This window comes from Oncorhynchus kisutch, linkage group LG23, assembly GCF_002021735.2.
Source record: "Oncorhynchus kisutch isolate 150728-3 linkage group LG23, Okis_V2, whole genome shotgun sequence".
Taxonomy (NCBI): Eukaryota; Metazoa; Chordata; class Actinopteri; order Salmoniformes; family Salmonidae; genus Oncorhynchus; species Oncorhynchus kisutch.
In genome coordinates, this window is record NC_034196.2 from 5,513,269 (window position 1) to 5,533,343 (window position 20,075).

The window sequence follows — 20,075 nt, forward strand, 5'->3', positions numbered from 1 at the left end:
GGGGCAAGGTGAGACAGACCGGGTCTATAATACCAACTACGCTAACCCCTTAGCCCCAACAGCGAGTCAGAGGGGCTGGGTCAAGGTGAGACAGACCGGGTCTATAATACCAACTACGCTAACCCCTTAGCCCCAACAGCGAGTCAGAGGGACTGGGGCAAGGTGAGACAGACCGGGTCTATAATACCAACTACGCTAACCGCTTAGCCCCAACAGAGGGACTGGGGCAAGGTGAGACAGACCGGGTCTATAATACTAACTACACTAACCCCTTAGCCCCAACAGAGAGTCAGAGGGGCTGGGGCAAGGTGAGACAGACCGGGTCTATAATACTAACTACACTAACCCCTTAGCCCCAACAGAGGGACTGGGGCAAGGTGAGACAGACCGGGCCTATAATACCAACTACGCTAACCCCTTAGCCCTAACAGCGAGTCAGAGGGACTGGGGCAAGGTGAGACAGACCGGGTCTATAATACCAACTACGCTAATCGCTTAGCCCCAACAGCGAGTCAGAGGGGCTGGGGCAAGGTGAGACAGACCGGGCCTATAATACTAACTACACTAACCCCTTAGCCCCAACAGCGAGTCAGAGGGACTGGGGCAAGGTGAGACAGACCGGGCCTATAATACCAACTATGCTAACCCCTTAGCCCCAACAGAGAGTCAGAGGGAATGGGGAAAGGTGACGGGCCGTGTCAGAAATCTGGCTTGCCTACTACTTAAATCAACTGCATACTGTGTACTAATCAGAATACTATTCAGGAATTACTGTTTAGTACACAATGAACGCAGTAAGCAACAAATATCAACACACCGGGCTCATCCTACTGAGAATGGGTCATCTAATGTGCAATTGTGTTGATTCCTGCCATTTGTTCATTTTGGTACAGCGTGTTCCCCTCATCTGATTATCAGCTGTTGTCAAACACACTTTGGTCTTGAAAGTTTATTCTATTTTACTTTAGAAAGAGGCGATATAATGGCCTGGACTGGAGCAAATGTGTTAATGCCGCAACTCACGTGATGTGACACTCAGAAGGAGGACCCCCTTGGTTTTTGGCAGCTGAATGAGTGAGCGAGACACTCACCCACATGGGCAGGCAGACCGACAACACTGTCATTGTCTAGCGCCTTGTGCTGCTAACAGAAGCCCAGGCTAGTTGAGTAAACTGAGCTTTCGGCCTGTCGAGTCACAATATTAGCAATACAAAGTAGATCTCTTCTTCACAGCTTTGTAGCAGAGTGACTGGGCAGATTGGATTAATCTGAGGCGCGGGGCACCGGTCTATGGCCCGTAACATGAACGGGCAAAAGCCATGAGGGAGGAGCGTCCTGCTCCAATCGGAACAGTAATCTTCGGTCATGTTGCCAGCAAAGCAGCCTGGTGCATTGTCCAACTTCTTATCAAAAGCAACCACTTTTGCATGTGGAAACACAGAATTATTTTCATTGAAATCAAATCGGGTCCTTTTCCAACAATGCAGAGTTAAAGCTAAGATTTAAAAAAATACAATCCAAAATGTAAATAGTGACACAAGGACTAAATACACAGCAAATAATGAGTGAAAAAAGAACATGGCTATATGCAGGGAGTACCAGTACCAAGCCGATGTGCAGGGGTACGAGGTAATAACATGGCTATATGCAGGGAGTACCAGTACCGAGCCGATGTGCAGGGGTACGAGGTAATAACATGGCTATATGCAGGGAGTACCAGTACCGAGCCGATGTGCAGGGGTACGAGGTAATAACATGGCTATATGCAGGGAGTACCAGTACCGAGCCGATGTGCAGGGGTACGAGGTAATAACATGGCTATATGCAGGGAGTACCAGTACCGAGCCGATGTGCAGGGGTACGAGGTAATAACATGGCTATATACAGGGAGTACCAGTACCGAGCCGATGTGCAGGGGTACGAGGTAATAACATGGCTATATGCAGGGAGTACCAGTACCGAGCCGATGTGCAGGGGTACGAGGTAATAACATGGCTATATGCAGGGAGTACCAGTACCGAGCCGATGTGCAGGGGTACGAGGTAATAACATGGCTATATGCAGGGAGTACCATTACCGAGCCGATGTGCAGGGGTACGAGGTAATAACATGGCTATATACAGGGAGTACCAGTACCGAGCCGATGTGCAGGGGTACGAGGTAATAACATGGCTATATGCAGGGAGTACCAGTACCGAGCCGATGTGCAGGGGTACGAGGTAATAACATGGCTATATGCAGGGAGTACCAGTACCGAGCCGATGTGCAGGGGTACGAGGTAATAACATGGCTATATGCAGGGAGTACCAGTACCGAGCCGATGTGCAGGGGTACGAGGTAATAACATGGCTATATGCAGGGAGTACCAGTACCGAGCCGATGTGCAGGGGTACGAGGTAATAACATGGCTATATGCAGGGAGTACCAGTACCGAGCCGATGTGCAGGGGTACGAGGTAATAACATGGCTATATGCAGGGAGTACCAGTACCGAGCCGATGTGCAGGGGTACGAGGTAATAACATGGCTATATGCAGGGAGTACCATTACCGAGCCGATGTGCAGGGGTACGAGGTAATAACATGGCTATATGCAGGGAGTACCAGTACCGAGCCGATGTGCAGGGGTACGAGGTAATAACATGGCTATATGCAGGGAGTACCAGTACCGAGCCGATGTGCAGGGGTACGAGGTAATAACATGGCTATATGCAGGGAGTACCAGTACCGAGCCGATGTGCAGGGGTACGAGGTAATAACATGGCTATATACAGGGAGTACCATTACCGAGCCGATGTGCAGGGGTACGAGGTAATAACATGGCTATATGCAGGGAGTACCATTACCGAGCCGATGTGCAGGGGTACGAGGTAATAACATGGCTATATGCAGGGAGTACCAGTACCGAGCCGATGTGCAGGGGTACGAGGTAATAACATGGCTATATGCAGGGAGTACCAGTACCGAGCCGATGTGCAGGGGTACGAGGTAATAACATGGCTATATACAGGGAGTACCATTACCGAGCCGATGTGCAGGGGTACGAGGTAATAACATGGCTATATACAGGGAGTACCATTACCGAGCCGATGTGCAGGGGTACGAGGTAATAACATGGCTATATACAGGGAGTACCATTACCGAGCCGATGTGCAGGGGTACGAGGTAATAACATGGCTATATGCAGGGAGTACCAGTACCGAGCCGATGTGCAGGGGTACGAGGTAATAACATGGCTATATGCAGGGAGTACCAGTACCGAGCCGATGTGCAGGGGTACGAGGTAATAACATGGCTATATGCAGGGAGTACCAGTACCGAGCCGATGTGCAGGGGTACGAGGTAATAACATGGCTATATGCAGGGAGTACCAGTACCGAGCCGATGTGCAGGGGTACGAGGTAATTGAGGTAGCTATGTACTACATATACAGTGCTTTCAGAAACTATTTATACCCCTTGACTAATAATTAGATGTGTTACAGCCTGAATTGAACATTTATTAAATATTGTTTTCCTCACCCCTTTTACACACAATACCCCATGATGACAAAGTGAAAACATGTTTTTATAATTTTTACAAAATGTATTGAAAATAAAATGCAGAAATATCTCATTCATACTTGCTCCAAACATAACACTTTGTTTTCAGGATATAAAGTATATTTCTTTGCATTGTCTTTTTTGCAGTTTCACTTCACTTTTCACTCTTTCATTTAGGTTAGTATTGTGGAGTAAGTACAACGTTGTGATCCATCCTCAGCTTTCTCCTATCACAGCCATTAAACTCTAACTGTTTTTAAAGTCACCATTGGCCTCATGGTGAAATCCCTGAGTGGTTTCCTTCCTCTCTGGTAAGGACGCCTGTATCTTTGTAGTGACTGGGTGTATTGATACACCATCCAAAGTTTAATTAATAACTTCACCATGCTCAAAGGGATATTTAATGTCTGTTTTTTACCAATAGGTGCCCTTTGTGATGCATGTCGTTGACTCTGTCGTTGACTTTGTGTTTGAAATTCACTGTTCGACTGAGGGACCTTACAATTATCTGTCTGTGTGGGGTACAGAGATGAGGTGGTCATTAAAAAAATGTTTTAGTCCATGCAACTTATTATGTGACCTGTTAAGCCAATTGTTTTACTCCTGAACTTTAAGGTTAGCTATAACAAAGGGGTTGAATACTTTTTGAATCAAGACCTTTCAGCTTTTCATTTTTTATTCATTTGTAAAAATGTCTAAAAACATAATTCCACATTATGGGGTATTATTGTGTGTAGGCCAGTGACACAAAACACTTTGAACGCACTGTAGGTAGGTGTAAAGTGACTAGGCAACAGGATGGATAATAGACAGTAGCAGCAGTGTATGTGGTGAGTGTCAGTGTGTGTGTGGCATCAGTATGCATGTTTGTAGTATGTAGTGTTTGTGTGTTGCGGTGTCAATGTAAGCATGTATGAGTGTGTGGATAGTCGGTGCAAAAGAGTTTGTGTAAAAAAGGTTCAATGCAGGTAGTCCGGGTTGCTATTTAGCAGTCTTGTTTAAAAAGTCTTATGGCTTGGGGGTAGAAGCTGTTCAGTGTCGTCCTGTTGGTTCCAGACTATAAATGTTGGGCCTTCCTCTGACACTGCCTGGTATAGAGGTCCTGGAGAGCAGGGAGCTCGGACTGACGTTGAGGGAGAGGTTATTGTCCTGGCACCACACTGCCAGGTCTGAGACCTCCCTATAGGCTGTGTCATTGTCGTCGGTGATTAGGCCTATCACCGTCGTGTTTGCAAACTTTTTATTATGGTGTTGGAGTCGTGGGTGAACAGGGAGTGCAGGAGGGGCCTCTGTCTTGAGGGTCAGTGTGGCGAATGTATTGTTGCATACCCTCACAACCTGGGTTACTCCTTAATTACTTCACTTTTGTTTAGAGTTGACTTTGCCCTGGGCTTTGAACGGGGCATCTGGTTCACGTTTGGGAAGCAGCCCGTGTCCAAAACGAATTCAATCAATTTTTACCTCATGCAAAACACGCCTGCCCGGGCTGTATTCATTGAATCCCCTCACTAAGATCTCCTAAAGGAGTGCTTTGGCAGGTAGCAGTAGTGACCAAATGGGAAGAAAACTGACTGAGACAGGGAAGGACTACCTGGACTTGTCCAATAAGAACCATCGTTTTCCATTGCAAAATGTTTTGCGACATTGTACCCTACAAATTAGGGTTGCAAAATTACACAAACTTTCAATAAATTCCCTGGTTTTCCTGAAATTCTGTTTGGAGTATCCTGCTTATTTCCTCCTGATTCTAGGAATCCTCTAACTGGGATTTCGGAAAATCAGGGAATTTATTGAAAGTTCCCCGAAATGTGCAACCCTAGCCCTACTGAACAAAACCCTCTACTTTTTACTCTGTTTCCTTCTGTTTGGTGCCCACTGCACATGGCCCAGGCCCACAGTGAGGCCTTTATGCTCTGACTAAGCCGTGTGTAATTCTTTGTTGGCGCTCTCCTCTCAAGCTGTGAGGCGACGCTAACAATGCCATTTAAAATGACTCAGCAGAGTGAAGTTCTTTTCCTGGAACCATACTTGAGGAAAAAGAACCCCATTGTTTCCCAGTATACAACATTAATGCTTCCCAAATGACACCCTATTGCCTATTTAGTGCACTCATTTTAACAAGGGTCCATAGGGCTCTGGTCAAAAGTAGTGCACCATAGGGAACACTGTGCCATTTAGAACGCATCCCGTGTTAATTCAAAACAGCCTATTCTGTACATTTTAACATCTATATACATGAATGTGCTAGAGGTTTAGTTTTTCTTATTTATTTGTCTTATCTCATAACATTCCCAAATGATAAGAAAGACTGAAGAATGAATCAAATTGTCCAATGCTTTAACAAGAAACATTTCCAGCCCTGAAAATGGATTATTGTTATATATACAAAACCATTCAGGTCTGATTACGCTATTATGGTAACTAAAGCTTCTACTAGTAAGCCCTTTGTTTATGTAATGTGTGTGGTCCAGCGTGGGAATACATGCTAGCTAAAACATGCATGAATAGGTCCTTTCCTTGAATGCCATGCTCCTGTTTCAGGGTATGGCCTGTGTGGGGCGCACTAAGGAGTGTACCATCGTCCCCTCCAATCACTACGGGCCCGTACCTGGTGTTCCCGTGGGAACAACATGGAAGTTCCGTGTTCAGGTGAGCCGATGGCAACACGATTTCGTACCATGGGTCATACCGGTAGGGTGATACATGTTGGATGATTCCTCACAGACAACAGAGAGAATGTTTCAAACAATACGTTATATTTTCAAATCGTGGCGATGTTGAATCCGAAAGGATTGTTACTTTAAGTGAACTTTATTGGCTTCTAGTTGTCAACTCTGATATTCTGACACGGATTTGTTTACGTAGCCTGTATCGCATGTTCCTTCCCTCTTTCTCTATCCCTCCCATATCTCACATCACCCATCCTGACTCGCCCCCTATCTATATTCTCCTCCCTTCCTGTGTTCCAAGGTGAGTGAAGCTGGAGTGCACAGGCCCCACGTGGGAGGTATCCACGGCCGCAGTAACGATGGCTCCTATTCGCTGGTGCTGGCCGGAGGCTTCGAGGATGAAGTGGTGGGTTTCTTTTGACATTTTATTTTCATTTCTGCGGTTGTTGTGTTTGAACTAAGCAATCTAGGAGCGTGGGAGCGGGCTCTCTCCCTCTGTTTTCCCTCTCTATTCTCACTTCCTCTAATGTCCCATGCTGTTTGTTCTTGCTCTGTCTCGTCTTTAGCATGGGAGGAGGGTAGGATGGAGGGAGGATGGTAATCTGTCTACCCATCCATCTGGTCCTCACACAGATGTTGTCTGCCTCTTTCTCCCACCCCCGCTCTCTTTCTCTCCCTTTTAACATGTTTGTCTGTCTTAAAGGATGTACATCCTTGTAAGAATACAGCATAGCTCTGGAGAGTGCATTTAAACCACTATGATGAATGTTTAACTGGGATTCGTCTGGAGGATGGATTTGGATGGACTTTGAACGGATTTTCAATGGATTTTGCAAAAGTGTTCATACCCATACATAGCCAGTTATAATTGTAATGGCTTAGCAGATAAGAAAAGACTATCCGTATTTACCTGGCTAAAAGAGAAGGAACGTAATATCTATTGTTTACAGGAAACTCATTCAACAATTTTAGATGATGTTCTGTGGAAGAAGGACTAGGGGGGGGGGGGATATACTTGTACCATGGGCAAAGTAACTCAAAAGGGGTGATGATATTAATTAACAATAATTCTGATCTGAATGTGCAAATTGTCCAAACATATCTTGAAGGTAGATGGATTCTTTTAAATATGTTGTTGGACCATAAACAGATTTGGCTCATTAATCGATAAGGTCCAAATAATGATGATTCACGCTTCTTTAAAAATATATATAATAATTGATCTTGCCTACAAGCAATACAAAACTCTATTATTATGGTGGGAGATTATAATACGGTTTTAAATACCTCAATGGACCGTAATGGAAATCACACTGCAAACTATCACCCTAATTCATATAAGGAAATGACAAATGTCATGGATATATTGGAACTAGTGTGTGTGTGGTGTGTGTGTGTGTGTGTGTGTGTGTGTCCTGACCTAGTGAGTTTTACATGGCAGAGGCTCAATGAAGCTAGTCGTCTGGACTACTTTCTTATGTCATTCTCACTGGCACCAAAAGTTAAAAAAGTGTTGATAGGGGACAGAATGCCATCAAATAATTGGCCTATACATTATCCTTAGAGAATTTCCATGTTGGCGAGGATATTGGACATTTCATCAAAGCCTATTGGATGACAACTTGTTTTAACCAGGACAGAATCATTTATAACTGCCTTTTTCCAACATAATATAGGTAGAGCAGATCCCCTTATTGTATGGGACACGTTTTGTAAATGTGCCTTTAGACTCCATACAATTCAATACTCATCTTTAAAACAAAAGCAATTTAGGTCAAAAGAATGAATATTAGGAAAGGAAATAGAGGGACTAACAGCACAGAGAGTTGTCAATAAAAACTGTACCAGAGGCACAGAATACATTAGAGGAAAGACTAAAAGAAAAGGAGAAACTTATGCAAGAAAGGTCAAGTGTACAGTAATGTATTATAAAAAATAAAGTGAACTGGATCGAATATGGGGAAAACAACACAGAAATGCTACCAAAAATAATTTACTGGAACTTGTTACAAATGACGTAGTCACCCATGATTCACCAAACTATATTTAGAAAGGGGAAGCAACGTACTTTAAGCAGATGTTTTCGTTTCAGTCTCCATTAACCATACCAGTTGATGTGTGCCAAACCTTTTTTGATGTACCCAGAGGACAATTATTAGCATTTTTTTAACCACTTCGATAAAAATGATAGATTATCAGATACTCAACAGGGTCTGATTTCATTATTACTGAAACAGGACCCAAGTGGTAAATACAAAGATCCAACCAATTTAAGAAATTAGAGGGCCCTTACACTTTAGTATTGTGATGCAAAAATTCTAGCAAAGTGCGTAGAATTAAAAAGGTATTGTCGGATATTATTCATCCTGATCAGACAGGTTTTTTTACATGGACGATACATTGGAGATAATATAAGACAAGTACTGGAAACAATAGAGCACTGTGAAAAAAATCTGGGAAACCAGGCCTGGTATTCATAGCTGACATTTTGACAAAGTACGGCTGGAATTTAATATAAATGGCAGGAATATTTACATTTTGGAGAATGTCTTATACAGTGGGTTAGAGTGTTGCGGTGACCATATTACCACCACATCGGCGGTCACGAGTCATGACGGCAGTCAAATTCCACATGACTGTTTAATCATGGTAATAAGGCTTCTCCAAGCTCTGATGCTGCTGATGGTCATTAGTAGCCTACCAAACTAGTTAACTGCCTGCTACTCAGCACTCCATTGTCCCTCTAATCACTCTGACATGAATGCAAATGTATTCGAAAATCTAATCAAAGATGACATGAGAGCTCATGTTGCGCAACATTGCTATACAATTGCACGAGAAAACAGGGTGATGGCCTCTACTAAAAAGAGGAGGATCCCATCAACTTTGTATAGACTAGGACTACTATATTTATTTCTCAACTTTCCTAATATTAAACACATTGTTTATCACAACTAAGTGTCAAATAATGTTTTAAAATTAAGTACATTAATCTGCTTTTACAAGGGGTTTAGAGCCTAAATGGCATTCATAAGCAGCGCGTGAGTTTCAAGTTTGGGGAAGGTCATTTTCACCATAAAAATGCACCTTTTATAATAAATGCATTACATGCGTAATTACATTTGTTCACTTTTGATAATGGTGTCAACACACAATACCCCATAACGACAAAGCGAAAACAGGTTTTTGACTTTTGCAAATTTATTAAAAATAAAAAACTGAAATACCTTATTCACTTAAGTATTCAGACCCATTGATTTGAGACTCAAAATTGAGCTCTGGTGCATCCTGTTTCCATTGTTTCCAACACCTTTTGAGATGTTTCTTCAACTTGATTTGGGTCCACCTGTGGTAAATTCAATTGATTGGACATGATTTGGAAAGGCACACACCTGTCTATATAAGGTCCCACAGTTGACAGTGCATGTCAGAGCAAAAACAAAGCCATCAGGTCGAAGGAGTTGTCCGTAGAGGTTCGAGACGGACGCGATGGTCACTCTGACAGAGCTCTAGAGTTCCTCTGTGGAGCTGGGACAACCTTCCAGAACCCAATGGTCACTCTGACAGATGTAGAACCTTTCAGAAGGACAACCATCTCTGCAGCACTCCACCAATCAGACCTTTATGGTAGAGTGGCCAGACGGATGCCACACCTCAGTAAAAGGCACATGACAGCCCGCTTTGAGTTTGCCAAAAGGCACCTAAAGGACTCTCAGACCATGAGAAACAAGATTCTCTGGTCTGATGAAACCAAGATTGAACACTTTGGCCTGCGTACCAAGAGTCATGTTTGGGGGAAACCTGGTACCATCCCTACGGTGAAGCATGGTGGTGGCACCATCATGCTGTGGGGATGTTTTTCAGGGACTGGGAGACTATTCAGGATCGAGGGAAAGATGAACAGAGCAAAGTACAGAAAGATCCTTGCCGCTCTGGACGTCAGACTGGGGCAAAGGTTCAACTTCCACAGGACAATGACCCGAAGCACACAGCCAAAACAACGCAGGAGTGGCTTCTGGACAAGTCTCAATGTCCTTGAGTGGCCCAGCCAGAGCCCGGACTTGAACCTGATTGGACATCTCTGGAGAGACCTGAAAATAGCTGTGCAGCAATGCTCCCCATCCAACCTGACAGAGCTTGAGAGGATCTGGAGAGAAGAATTGGAGAAACTACCCAAATGTAGGTGTGCCAAGGTTGTGGCGTCATTTCCAAGAAGACTCGATGCTGTAATCACTGACAAAGGTGCTTCAACCAAGTACTGAGTAAAGGGTCTGAATTCTTATGTAAATGTGATATTTATTTTTTATTGTTTTATAAATTATTTTAGAATAAAACTGTAACGTAACAAAATGTGAAAAAGGTCAAGGGGTATGAAGGCACTGTGTTCACATTCTATTTATAAAAAGTGGGATGAAAATGGATTTAATTGTGAAATTGGAAGATTATTATTTTTTCATTAATAGAAATTAAATAAGTAAAATATAGTTGTTGCTGAAGCATTCCGCTCCATGAGTCAATACATGTTATAAACCCCTTTTGGCAGTGATTACAGCTGTGAGTCTTCTTGGGTAAGTCTCTTAAGAGCTTTACACACCTGGATTGTGCAATATTAGCCCATTATTATTTTCATAATTCTTCAAGTTCTGTCAAGATGTTGGGGATCATGGCTAGACAGTAATTTTCAAATCTTGCCATAGATTATTAAGCAGATTTACATTGACACTGTAACTTGGCCACTCAGGAACAAGCAGCTCCAGTGTAGATTTGGCCTTGTGTTGTAGGTTATTGTCCTGATGAAAGTTAAATTACTCCAAGGTTTTCCTCTATGATTTTGCCTGTGCTTAGCTCCACCCTGTATCTTTTTATCCTGAAAAACTCTCTACTCCTTGCTGATGACAAGCATACCCATAACATGATGCAGCCACTACCATTTTTTTTAAATAAGGAGGCAGTTACTCAGTGATGTTATGTTGGATTTGCCCAAAACATGAGGCTTTGCATTTAGGCCAGTGTATTCCTTTGGCAGTTTTTGTTTTTCAGAATTACTTTAGTACAAGGCTCATGTTTTGGAATATTCTGTATATTTGTATTCTTCTTTTCACTTTGTCATTTATGTAATTATTGTGGAGTCCCTACAATGTTGTTGATCTGTCCTCAGCTTTCTCCCATCACAGCCATTGAACTCCGTAGCTGTTTTAAAATCACCAATAGTCTCATGGGAACATCCCTAAGCAGTTTCATTCCTGTCTTTAAAAAAATGTTTTAATTTAACCTTTTATTTAACTAGGCAAGTCCGTTAAGAACAAATTCTTATTTACAATGACGGCCTACCCCGGCCAAACCCTAACGACTCTTGGCCAATTGTGTGCCACCCTATGGGACTCCCGATCATGGCCGGTTGTGAAACAGCCTGGACTCAATCCAGGGTCTGTAGTGACGCCTCTAGCACTGAGATGCAGTGGCTTAGACTGCTGTGCCACTCTGGAGCCCTATCCTGCTGCTCAGTTTAGAAGGATGACTGTATTTTTGATGTGTCTAGGTGGTTCAATACATAAACCACAGCATAATTATTCACTTGACCATGCTTAGAGATATTCATCGTCTGATTTTGTTATTGTTACCCATCTACCAATCACTGTCCTTCTTTGAGGCTTTCAAAAAGCTCCCTGGTCTTTGTAGTTCAATCATGTGAACCCCTATTATTTCACACCGTAAGTCCATGTAGTTTACATTATTATTTGATTAGTTAAGCCAAATTTGACTCCTGAACTAATTTAGGCTTGCCTAAACAAAGGGGCTGAATACTTATGTACATAACTAATTAGATAATAGTTATCACATTTGAATTCATCTTTAAAAAAGTTAGAATTTTTCTTCCACTTTGACATTAGAGTAGATTGTTGACCACTTTGCAACACAATAAAATATGAAGATATCCAAGGGTTATGAATACTTTTGCAAGGCACTGTATGTTGACTTAACTGTGAGTCTCGGGCTGAGATTTCATACTTGTGACTTAGTCAGCTAAAGAAAATGCAAGATTAGGCCAGCATGTGCAGGGGCTGTGTTTATATATCTATATCTATATGTGTGTGTGTGTGTGTGTGTCTCCTTTTAACCCTCTGACCTCCGCTGTCAGGACAGGGGAGATGAGTTCACCTACACGGGCAGCGGGGGTCGCGACCTTTCAGGGAACAAACGCATCGGGGAGCATTCCTTTGACCAGACCCTAACCCACTATAACAGGTGCAGTAAACAAACAAACACAAGAAGTACCACCTGTCCTGTTTCTCTCCCTGGTTTCAACCAAGACGGCAGGCTTAAATAGTGTACTTTTTTTTTTTTTTTTACTCAAGTCAATGTAAAACCGTTGCAAGCCAGTGTTCATCAACCTGTCCCTGGAGATGCAAAGGGTGCTGAGTCAAATGTGTTAGTGCTGAACTAGAATGAAAGCTAGCTCCCTTCATCACATGACCCTTTGACCCTTGCTCTCTCAGGGCCCTGGCGCTGAACTGTGACGCCCCCATCAACGACAAGGACGGGGCGGAGTCCAGGAACTGGCGTGCGGGGAAGCCAGTGCGGGTGGTGCGGAGCTCCAAGGGACGACGCATCAGCAAGTACGCCCCGGAGGAGGGCAATCGCTACGATGGCATCTACAAGGTGCATTAGCTAGGGGACTAACTTCTGTCATATGAAATTGCAATGCATATGCAGTTGAAGTCGGAAGTTTACATACACTTAGGTTGGTTGTCATTAAAACTAGTTTTTCAACCACTCCACAAATTTCTTGTTAACAAACTATAGTTTTGGCAAGTCGGTTAGGACATCTACTTTCTGCATGACACAAGTAATTTTTCCAACAATTGTTTACAGATTATTTCACTTGTAATTCACTGTATCACAATTCCAGTGGGCCAGAAGTTTACATACACTAAGTTGACTGTGCCTTTAAACAGCTTGGAAAATTCCAGAAAATGTCATGGCTTTAGAAGCTTCTGATAGGCTAATTGACATCATTTGAGTCAATTTGCGGTGTACCTGTGGATGTATTTCAAGGCCTACCTTCAAACTCAGTGCCTCTTTGCTTGACATCATGGGAAAATCAAAAGACATCTGCCAAGACCTCAGAAAAAAGATTGTAGACCTCCACAGGTCTGGTTCATCCTTGGGAGCAATTTCCAAACGCCTGAAGGTACCACATTAATCTGTACAAACAATAATACGCAAGTATAAACACCATGGGACCACGTAGTCGTCATACCGCTCGGGAAAGAGACGCATTCTGTCTCCTAGAGATTAACGTACTTTGGTGCTAAAAGTGCAAATCAATCTCAGAACAACAGCAAAGGACCTTGTGAAGATGCTGGAGGAAACCGGTACAAAAGTATCTATATCCACAGTAAAATGAGTCCTATATCGACATAACCTGAAAGGCCGCTCAGCAAGGAAGAAGCTACTGCTCCAAAACCACCATAAAAAAGCCAGACTACGGTTTGTAACTGCACATGGGGACTAAGATTGTACTTTTTGGAGAAATGTCCTCTGGTCTGATGAAACAATAGAACTGTTTGGCCATATGATCATTGTTATGTTTGGAGGAAAAAGGGGAGATGCTTGCAAGCCGAAGAACACCATCCCAACCGTGATGCACGGGGTGGCAGCATCATGTTGTGGGGGTGCTTTGCTGCAGGAGGGACTGGTGCACTTCACAAAATAGATGGCGTCTTGAGGTAGGAAAATTATGTGGATATATTGAAGCAACATCTCAAGACACCAGTCAGGAAGTTAAAGCTTGGTCACAAATGGGTCTTCCAAATGGACAAAGACCCCAAGCGTACTTCCAAAGTTGTGGCAAAATGGCCTCAGGAAAACAAAGTCAAGGTATTGGAGTGGCCATCACAAAGCCCTGACCTCAATCCTATAGAAATTTGTGGGCAGAACTGAAAAAGCGTGGGTGAGCAAGGAGGCCTACAAACCTGACTCAGTTACACCAGCTCTATCAGGAGGAATGGGCCAAAACTCACCCAACTTATTGTGGGAAGCTTGTGGAAGGCTACCTGAAATGTTTGACCCAAGTTAAACAATTTAAAGGCAATGCTACCAAATACTAATTGAGTGTATGTGAACTTCTGACCCACTGGGAATGTGATCAATCTTTCTCTACTATTATTCTGACATTTCACATTCTTAAAATAAAGTGGTTATTCTAACTGACCTAAGACAGGGAATTGTTACTAGGGTTAAATGTCAGGAATTGTGAAAACTTAATTTAAATGTGTTCGGCTAAGGTGTATGTAAACTTCTGACTTCAACTGTACTTCAATGCAATAGTATTTTGTTTTTATTGCCATATTGGTTGATACAAAGAAGGCATGCCCATTACATTGCTTTATACTAAGTTGTATGCTGGAGTGTGGATATTGGAATTGAGCCCTGGTGGCTCCTTGCCTGTCACTCAACCTCACCATTTTGGATCCTTTATGCATTTACCTCTCTCCTAGTCCCTTGTGACAAACTGTCAACAGCCGTTTGGGTTGTGAAATCAGAAATCCATTACAAATGTAATAGAAAATGGCATCAAAATAAATCGGATGAAGATATTGTTGGGCCTGGTCCTCATTATGAGTCATGATTTTTGAACACATTTGATTTCTCCAGATGGGCCATTACGGTAAACACAACACGCAGGGCTGTCGCTAACAAGACAAGATTAGGAAATATTTCATCTGCTCTTTTTGCCATCCCTTTTTTCAAAGCAATATTATTTTTAGTGCTATCCCTGTCTTACTATAAACTCCTGTTTAGTTATATCTTCACTGGATGTTGCTGCTGTGTATGTGCCCATAGAAATAGAATTTCTAGAACGAACATTCCCATTCAAGTCTGTGTTCCGTGGAGCAGCAGTAATTATTTTTCTGTGTAATGTCTCAGGTGGTGAAGTACTGGCCGGAGATAGGGAAGTGTGGTTTCCTGGTGTGGCGGTACCTGTTACGGAGGGATGACCTGGAGCCTGCTCCCTGGACACCTGAGGGCCTGGAACGCATCCAGAAACTGGGCCTAGCTGTGCAGGTAAGTGAGGGTCTTCTGTCCACCTGCATTTGTTTTTATAGGACATTATGATAGTATGAGAAGGATAGGACAGGCTTTTGGTTATGACTGCTGTTTCAGTGGCTAACTCTCTTTTATGTCTTAATTTCTCAAATTAAAAGTGCAATGTTCTGAAATCGCTCCACCATTTCCTTGTTGGAAAAATGAGAGTAGTTTGCCTAATTTCAGTTTTATTGACAAAACAAGCACTAATCATTGTACCATCTAAACCGCTGTTAAATAGTATATTTTCAGTAACCACAAATATTGTATTGATCCTTTGTTTGTTAAAGACAGTTGATGTTTTTATCTGACGGCCTTGACTGTCTCTCGGAGTGCCCCTACTACAGTATCCTCTGTGTTTTCGTACGACTCTGTGTCTCTTTGCCTCCACAGTATCCTCCAGGCTACGTGGAGGCCATGGCCAACAAAACCAAGAAGGAGGCTAACGCTCGACCAGGGTGCACTAGGAGCAAGAAGCAACCTGGACGGGGACGGCCACGGCTACACCCCCTGGAGAAGAAGGTGAAGGAGGATGAGAAGAAGCCCATGGAGGGTACAGAACAGCCACAGAGCAACGGCAGTCAGAAGACACCCAAGGACAAGGAGACAGGTACCTGTTGAGACACAGCTAGGAATATAAGCCAGAGACAGAAGCGATGTGTTTTTTTTTAGCTTTGTGTGTACAGTATACTGTATATCTTGTGCACTGCTATGTGCAATTGTTATGACGAGGCATTTCAGGGGTTGTTTTGAAGGTGTCAAATAAAATGTTACCCCATCTTTGAATAGAATCGATATGTGTACATGCATCCATAAACAACGTGTGTTGGTGTGCTTTGTCAGAGGTGTGTAAGGAGTCGGCGGAGCCCCGAGCCAAGCGTCTGAAGATGGAGGAGGCGTTCCAGCTGACAGAGCAGCAGCAGAGCCTCATCAAGGAGGACCAACCCAACAAGAAGAACTGGGACGAGGCCATGGGACACCTCAAGGAGGGGCCGGTATGTATACACCACCACCCTACCTCAGTCACCTCACTGACCACTAGACTAATTACAACTATACTGAACAACAATATAAACGCAACATGTAAAGTGTTGGTCCCATTTTTTATGAGCTGAAATAAAAATCCCAGAAATGTTCCATATGCACAAAAAGCATATTTCTCTCAAATGTTCTGCACAAATGTGTGTATATCCCTGTTAGTATTTCTCCTTTGCCAAGATAATCCATCCACCTGAAAGGTGTGGCATATCAAGAACCGCAGTGCAACCACACCAGCCCAGGACCTCCACATCTAGCTTATTCACCTGTGGGGTCATCTGGGGAGGGGGTTCTGAGGATAATTTGTGTCTGTAATAAAGCCCTTTTGTGGGGAAAAACTCATTCTGATTGGCTGGGCTTGGCTCCCCAGTGGGTGAACCTGGCTCCCCAGTGGGTGAACCTGGCTCCCCAGTGGGTGAACCTGGCTCCCCAGTGGGTGAACCTGGCTCCCCAGTGGGTGAACCTGGCTCCCCAGTGGGTGAACCTGGCTCCCCAGTGGGTGAACCTGGCTCCCCAGTGGGTGAACCTGGCTCCCCAGTGGGTGAACCTGGCTCCCCAGTGGGTGAACCTGGCTCCCCAGTGGGTGAACCTGGCTCCCCAGTGGGTGAACCTGGCTCCCCAGTGGGTGAACCTGGCTCCCCAGTGGGTGGGCCCCTGCCCAGTCATGTGAAATCCATAGATTAGGGCTTAGTGAATGTATTTTAATTTTCCTTCTACACAATACTGCCTCACAATGTAGTCTCCTGACTTACTACTTCTAAACAATAGCTGAACCAACACAAGAGTCTCAGCTATCTACACAACCTACCTACAAGGGCTTGTATGCACTTCTATTAAATGAAATGAAGCAGATGATCCATGGCTAACTAAGATGTGTGATGCTGCTGTTACTATTGTGACAGCTGAGCCTTTAATTCCTGTGTTCCTGTCTTTCTCTGTAGAACTTCCTGAGGAAGGTGGAACAGACCTTCATGTGTGTCTGCTGCCAAGAGCTGGCCTACCAACCGGTCACCACTGTCTGCGCTCACAACGTCTGCAAGGTGTGTAACGTGTGTGCACTTGCATCCGTTGTAATGATTTGTTTGCGGGATTATAATTGATGACTAATTGTGGTGTAGTAATGGAAATGATAAACAAAGTTGAAAAAGTATGGGGACATGACAAAAAAGGAAACAAGATATTAGATGCGTTGAAACAACAAAGGTCTAAGAAGGGATCTTTGAGGAACACCACAAGACGTCATAACCTTATTAAGTATGAAACACACCAAGCATGTCACTGCCGATAGGTACTTATCACAGTGGGAAGCCGTTCCTTTTCTTGCTAGACTGAAAGCGGTACCTACTGCGTGACGAACAGACCGCAATGCTCATCAGTGACCAACAATTTGACTTTGAGCCAGTCCGAGAGCACGAACCCCCATGTGGAGGAGACAACATTTTAAAATTAAAATGTCATTCTCACCGTACATTCCTGGATGAAACAGTTACACTTCATATGCACTGTAGGCTATGGGATGGTAGCTAGCTACGTGCACAGACGCAATGCACACAACACCAAATACTTCCTTAGCTAGCTAACTAGCTATGTTGTGCTAGCTAGCGAATATGCTAACGCTAGCTAAACATTTGGCTATGGGCTGGCACTGGCCGTTTAGGATTATGGAAAGTGAATTCAATTGTTTATTCGTCATCTTGCTAGGTAGTTATCTAGCTGTGGCCATATGGCTAGTATCAACAAGGGTATTCTACAACTTAGCAAGATGGCTTTGAATCTAAACCAAAAGCAATACGCACAGATATGCATTGCCAAACATAGCTACTGTCACCTTCTGGTTTGGAGTATTGTAACAACAAGGATGAGTGGCTGACGACTTCCAAGGTGTTTGCTGTGTGAACACAAAAGAGATAGACTGTCGACACTGTTCAGAGGTGCTAAGTACTGTTGGCAGGCGAACATTTAACAATCCTACCACTGTGTCTGAGCTTTTAGATTACCTATGCTGTTTCTGTGATCTGTGGCATTCTCACTCTCTCTCACTCTCTCCCTCCCTCCACCCCAGACCTGTTTGTTGCGGTCTTTCCGAGCAGAAGTGTACACCTGCCCTGCATGTCGCCACGACCTGGGTAAAGATTACATCATGGTCCTCAACAAGACTCTACAGCTGCTGTTGGACCAGTTCTTTCCTGGCTACAGCAAGGGCCGATGAGGCCACACACATTACATGTACACGGCGACACACACACACACACACACACACACACACATAGATACACACATTTGCACTTACACAAGTAGTTACACAAATAACATACCGATGATGCACACATACAAAACCTACGTATAGACATACATTGGTACACACATACATGCCACCTGTTGAACTTGGACTGTCCCCATTTTAACTTCACCAGCCTGAAATCATCCATGCCTCAGAAGACCTCTCCTGAGCAACACCTAACCCTGCCATGGATTCCCTTCCTGGGTACCACCACCCCTTAACCCTTCAAAGGGTTCCCTTCTTCCCAAGCCTTCCACGTCCCCAGTCCGCAGATACTTAGGAGTTCATCACCTGTCCATGTGAGGAACAGCCAGCGAGGATGCTAATGCTAACCATAGCCATGTAGAGAATATATGGCTGTAACGCTACGTAGCCTCCAGGGGGAAGGTGCCTGAAGTCAGCACCTATAGGGGTTTGGGGTCACGACCTAGGGAAGCGGGGTGATGGGAAATGTAGTGTACAATGTTAGTTTTTTTGTTTGTTGTTACTGATCCATTTGAATTTCAGCCTGTTCCTCCCTTTCTTCTTCTCTCTGATCTCCTTTCCTTTTTTGTTTGTTCTCGTGGTGATGTCCTTTTCGTTCAAAGAATTCAGGATTTTTTAAAGACATGCAAATGCAAAATGTTTTAAATTATGCTATGGTCTCTAAAGCAGCAAAATGTGATGTGCATTCCTTCCTACTGCTCAAGGCGCAAATATACAGGACAGAAAAATAATTTTTCTCTCTTCTGTATCGACTCGCAAGCTAATAGTTTCCTTCTCCTCTGTGAGCTTTGCTTCGTCCCCACCGTCCCTAGGGTTGCAAGATTCCGGTAACTGCCCAACATTCCAGGTTTTCCAGAAATCCCAGTTGAAAGATTTGTGGAATCAGGAGGGAGAAAGCAGGAAATCCAGGAATCCTTCAACTGGGATTTTTGGAAAAGTTGTGAGAATTTTGGGAACATTTGCAATCTTACCTGCCCCCAGTCGTGTACTCTACCTACCACTGCCGTGGACTACAGTAACTGTCTAGTCGTCAAGTGGACGCTTCGCTTCAGCTTTAGTGTTGTGTTCAGTTTTTTTTTTTGCACTTATTGAAGAAAAAAAGATGTTGAAAATGAAAAAAGTAACGTCTATAATTTCCTATCATGCTACTACAACATATGGCATTTTTCTATCATTTTAGTTGCCTATTCTATTTTAGTCATTAGTTATTATTTTATGTGGCAACCTTTACCTGCTGCTGTCAGCCTGATTGAAGAGTTTCATTGCTTCATATTGTGATCTGAAATTTTATACATGGTATGATAATACTTGATATGCACCTATTAAATATTTTGATTCCAGAAAAAACTATTTTCTGTTCAGTTTTCTTCCAGCCCAAACTGGGCTTCTGCAGGCCTCAGCGGAAACATTGGGTTCTGGCTGCCATTCATGCCAAGAGGATATATCTTCCCCTCTGCTCCCGTCACTCTACC

The 20,075-nt window shown here is 43.6% G+C and overlaps 1 protein-coding gene across 3 annotated transcripts in view; it reads left to right on the plus strand.

The window, feature by feature from the left end:
- The window catches only part of LOC109877838 (E3 ubiquitin-protein ligase UHRF2-like), a 46,461-nt gene extending 26,508 nt beyond the window's left edge, over positions 1–19,953 (plus strand). For all 3 annotated transcript variants that reach the window (XM_020470062.2, XM_020470064.2, XM_020470063.2), the window contains 10 exons: positions 1–8; positions 6,082–6,189; positions 6,511–6,615; positions 12,349–12,455; positions 12,707–12,869; positions 15,141–15,278; positions 15,693–15,909; positions 16,143–16,294; positions 17,279–17,377; positions 18,400–19,953. The exon at positions 1–8 is cut by the window's left edge and continues 116 nt beyond it. In XM_020470062.2, the coding sequence (XP_020325651.1) occupies positions 1–8; positions 6,082–6,189; positions 6,511–6,615; positions 12,349–12,455; positions 12,707–12,869; positions 15,141–15,278; positions 15,693–15,909; positions 16,143–16,294; positions 17,279–17,377; positions 18,400–18,546 (1,244 nt within the window). In that variant the 3' untranslated portion in view covers positions 18,547–19,953. The remainder of the gene's footprint in view (positions 9–6,081; positions 6,190–6,510; positions 6,616–12,348; positions 12,456–12,706; positions 12,870–15,140; positions 15,279–15,692; positions 15,910–16,142; positions 16,295–17,278; positions 17,378–18,399) is intronic.
- The last annotated feature ends 122 nt before the right edge of the window (positions 19,954–20,075 follow it).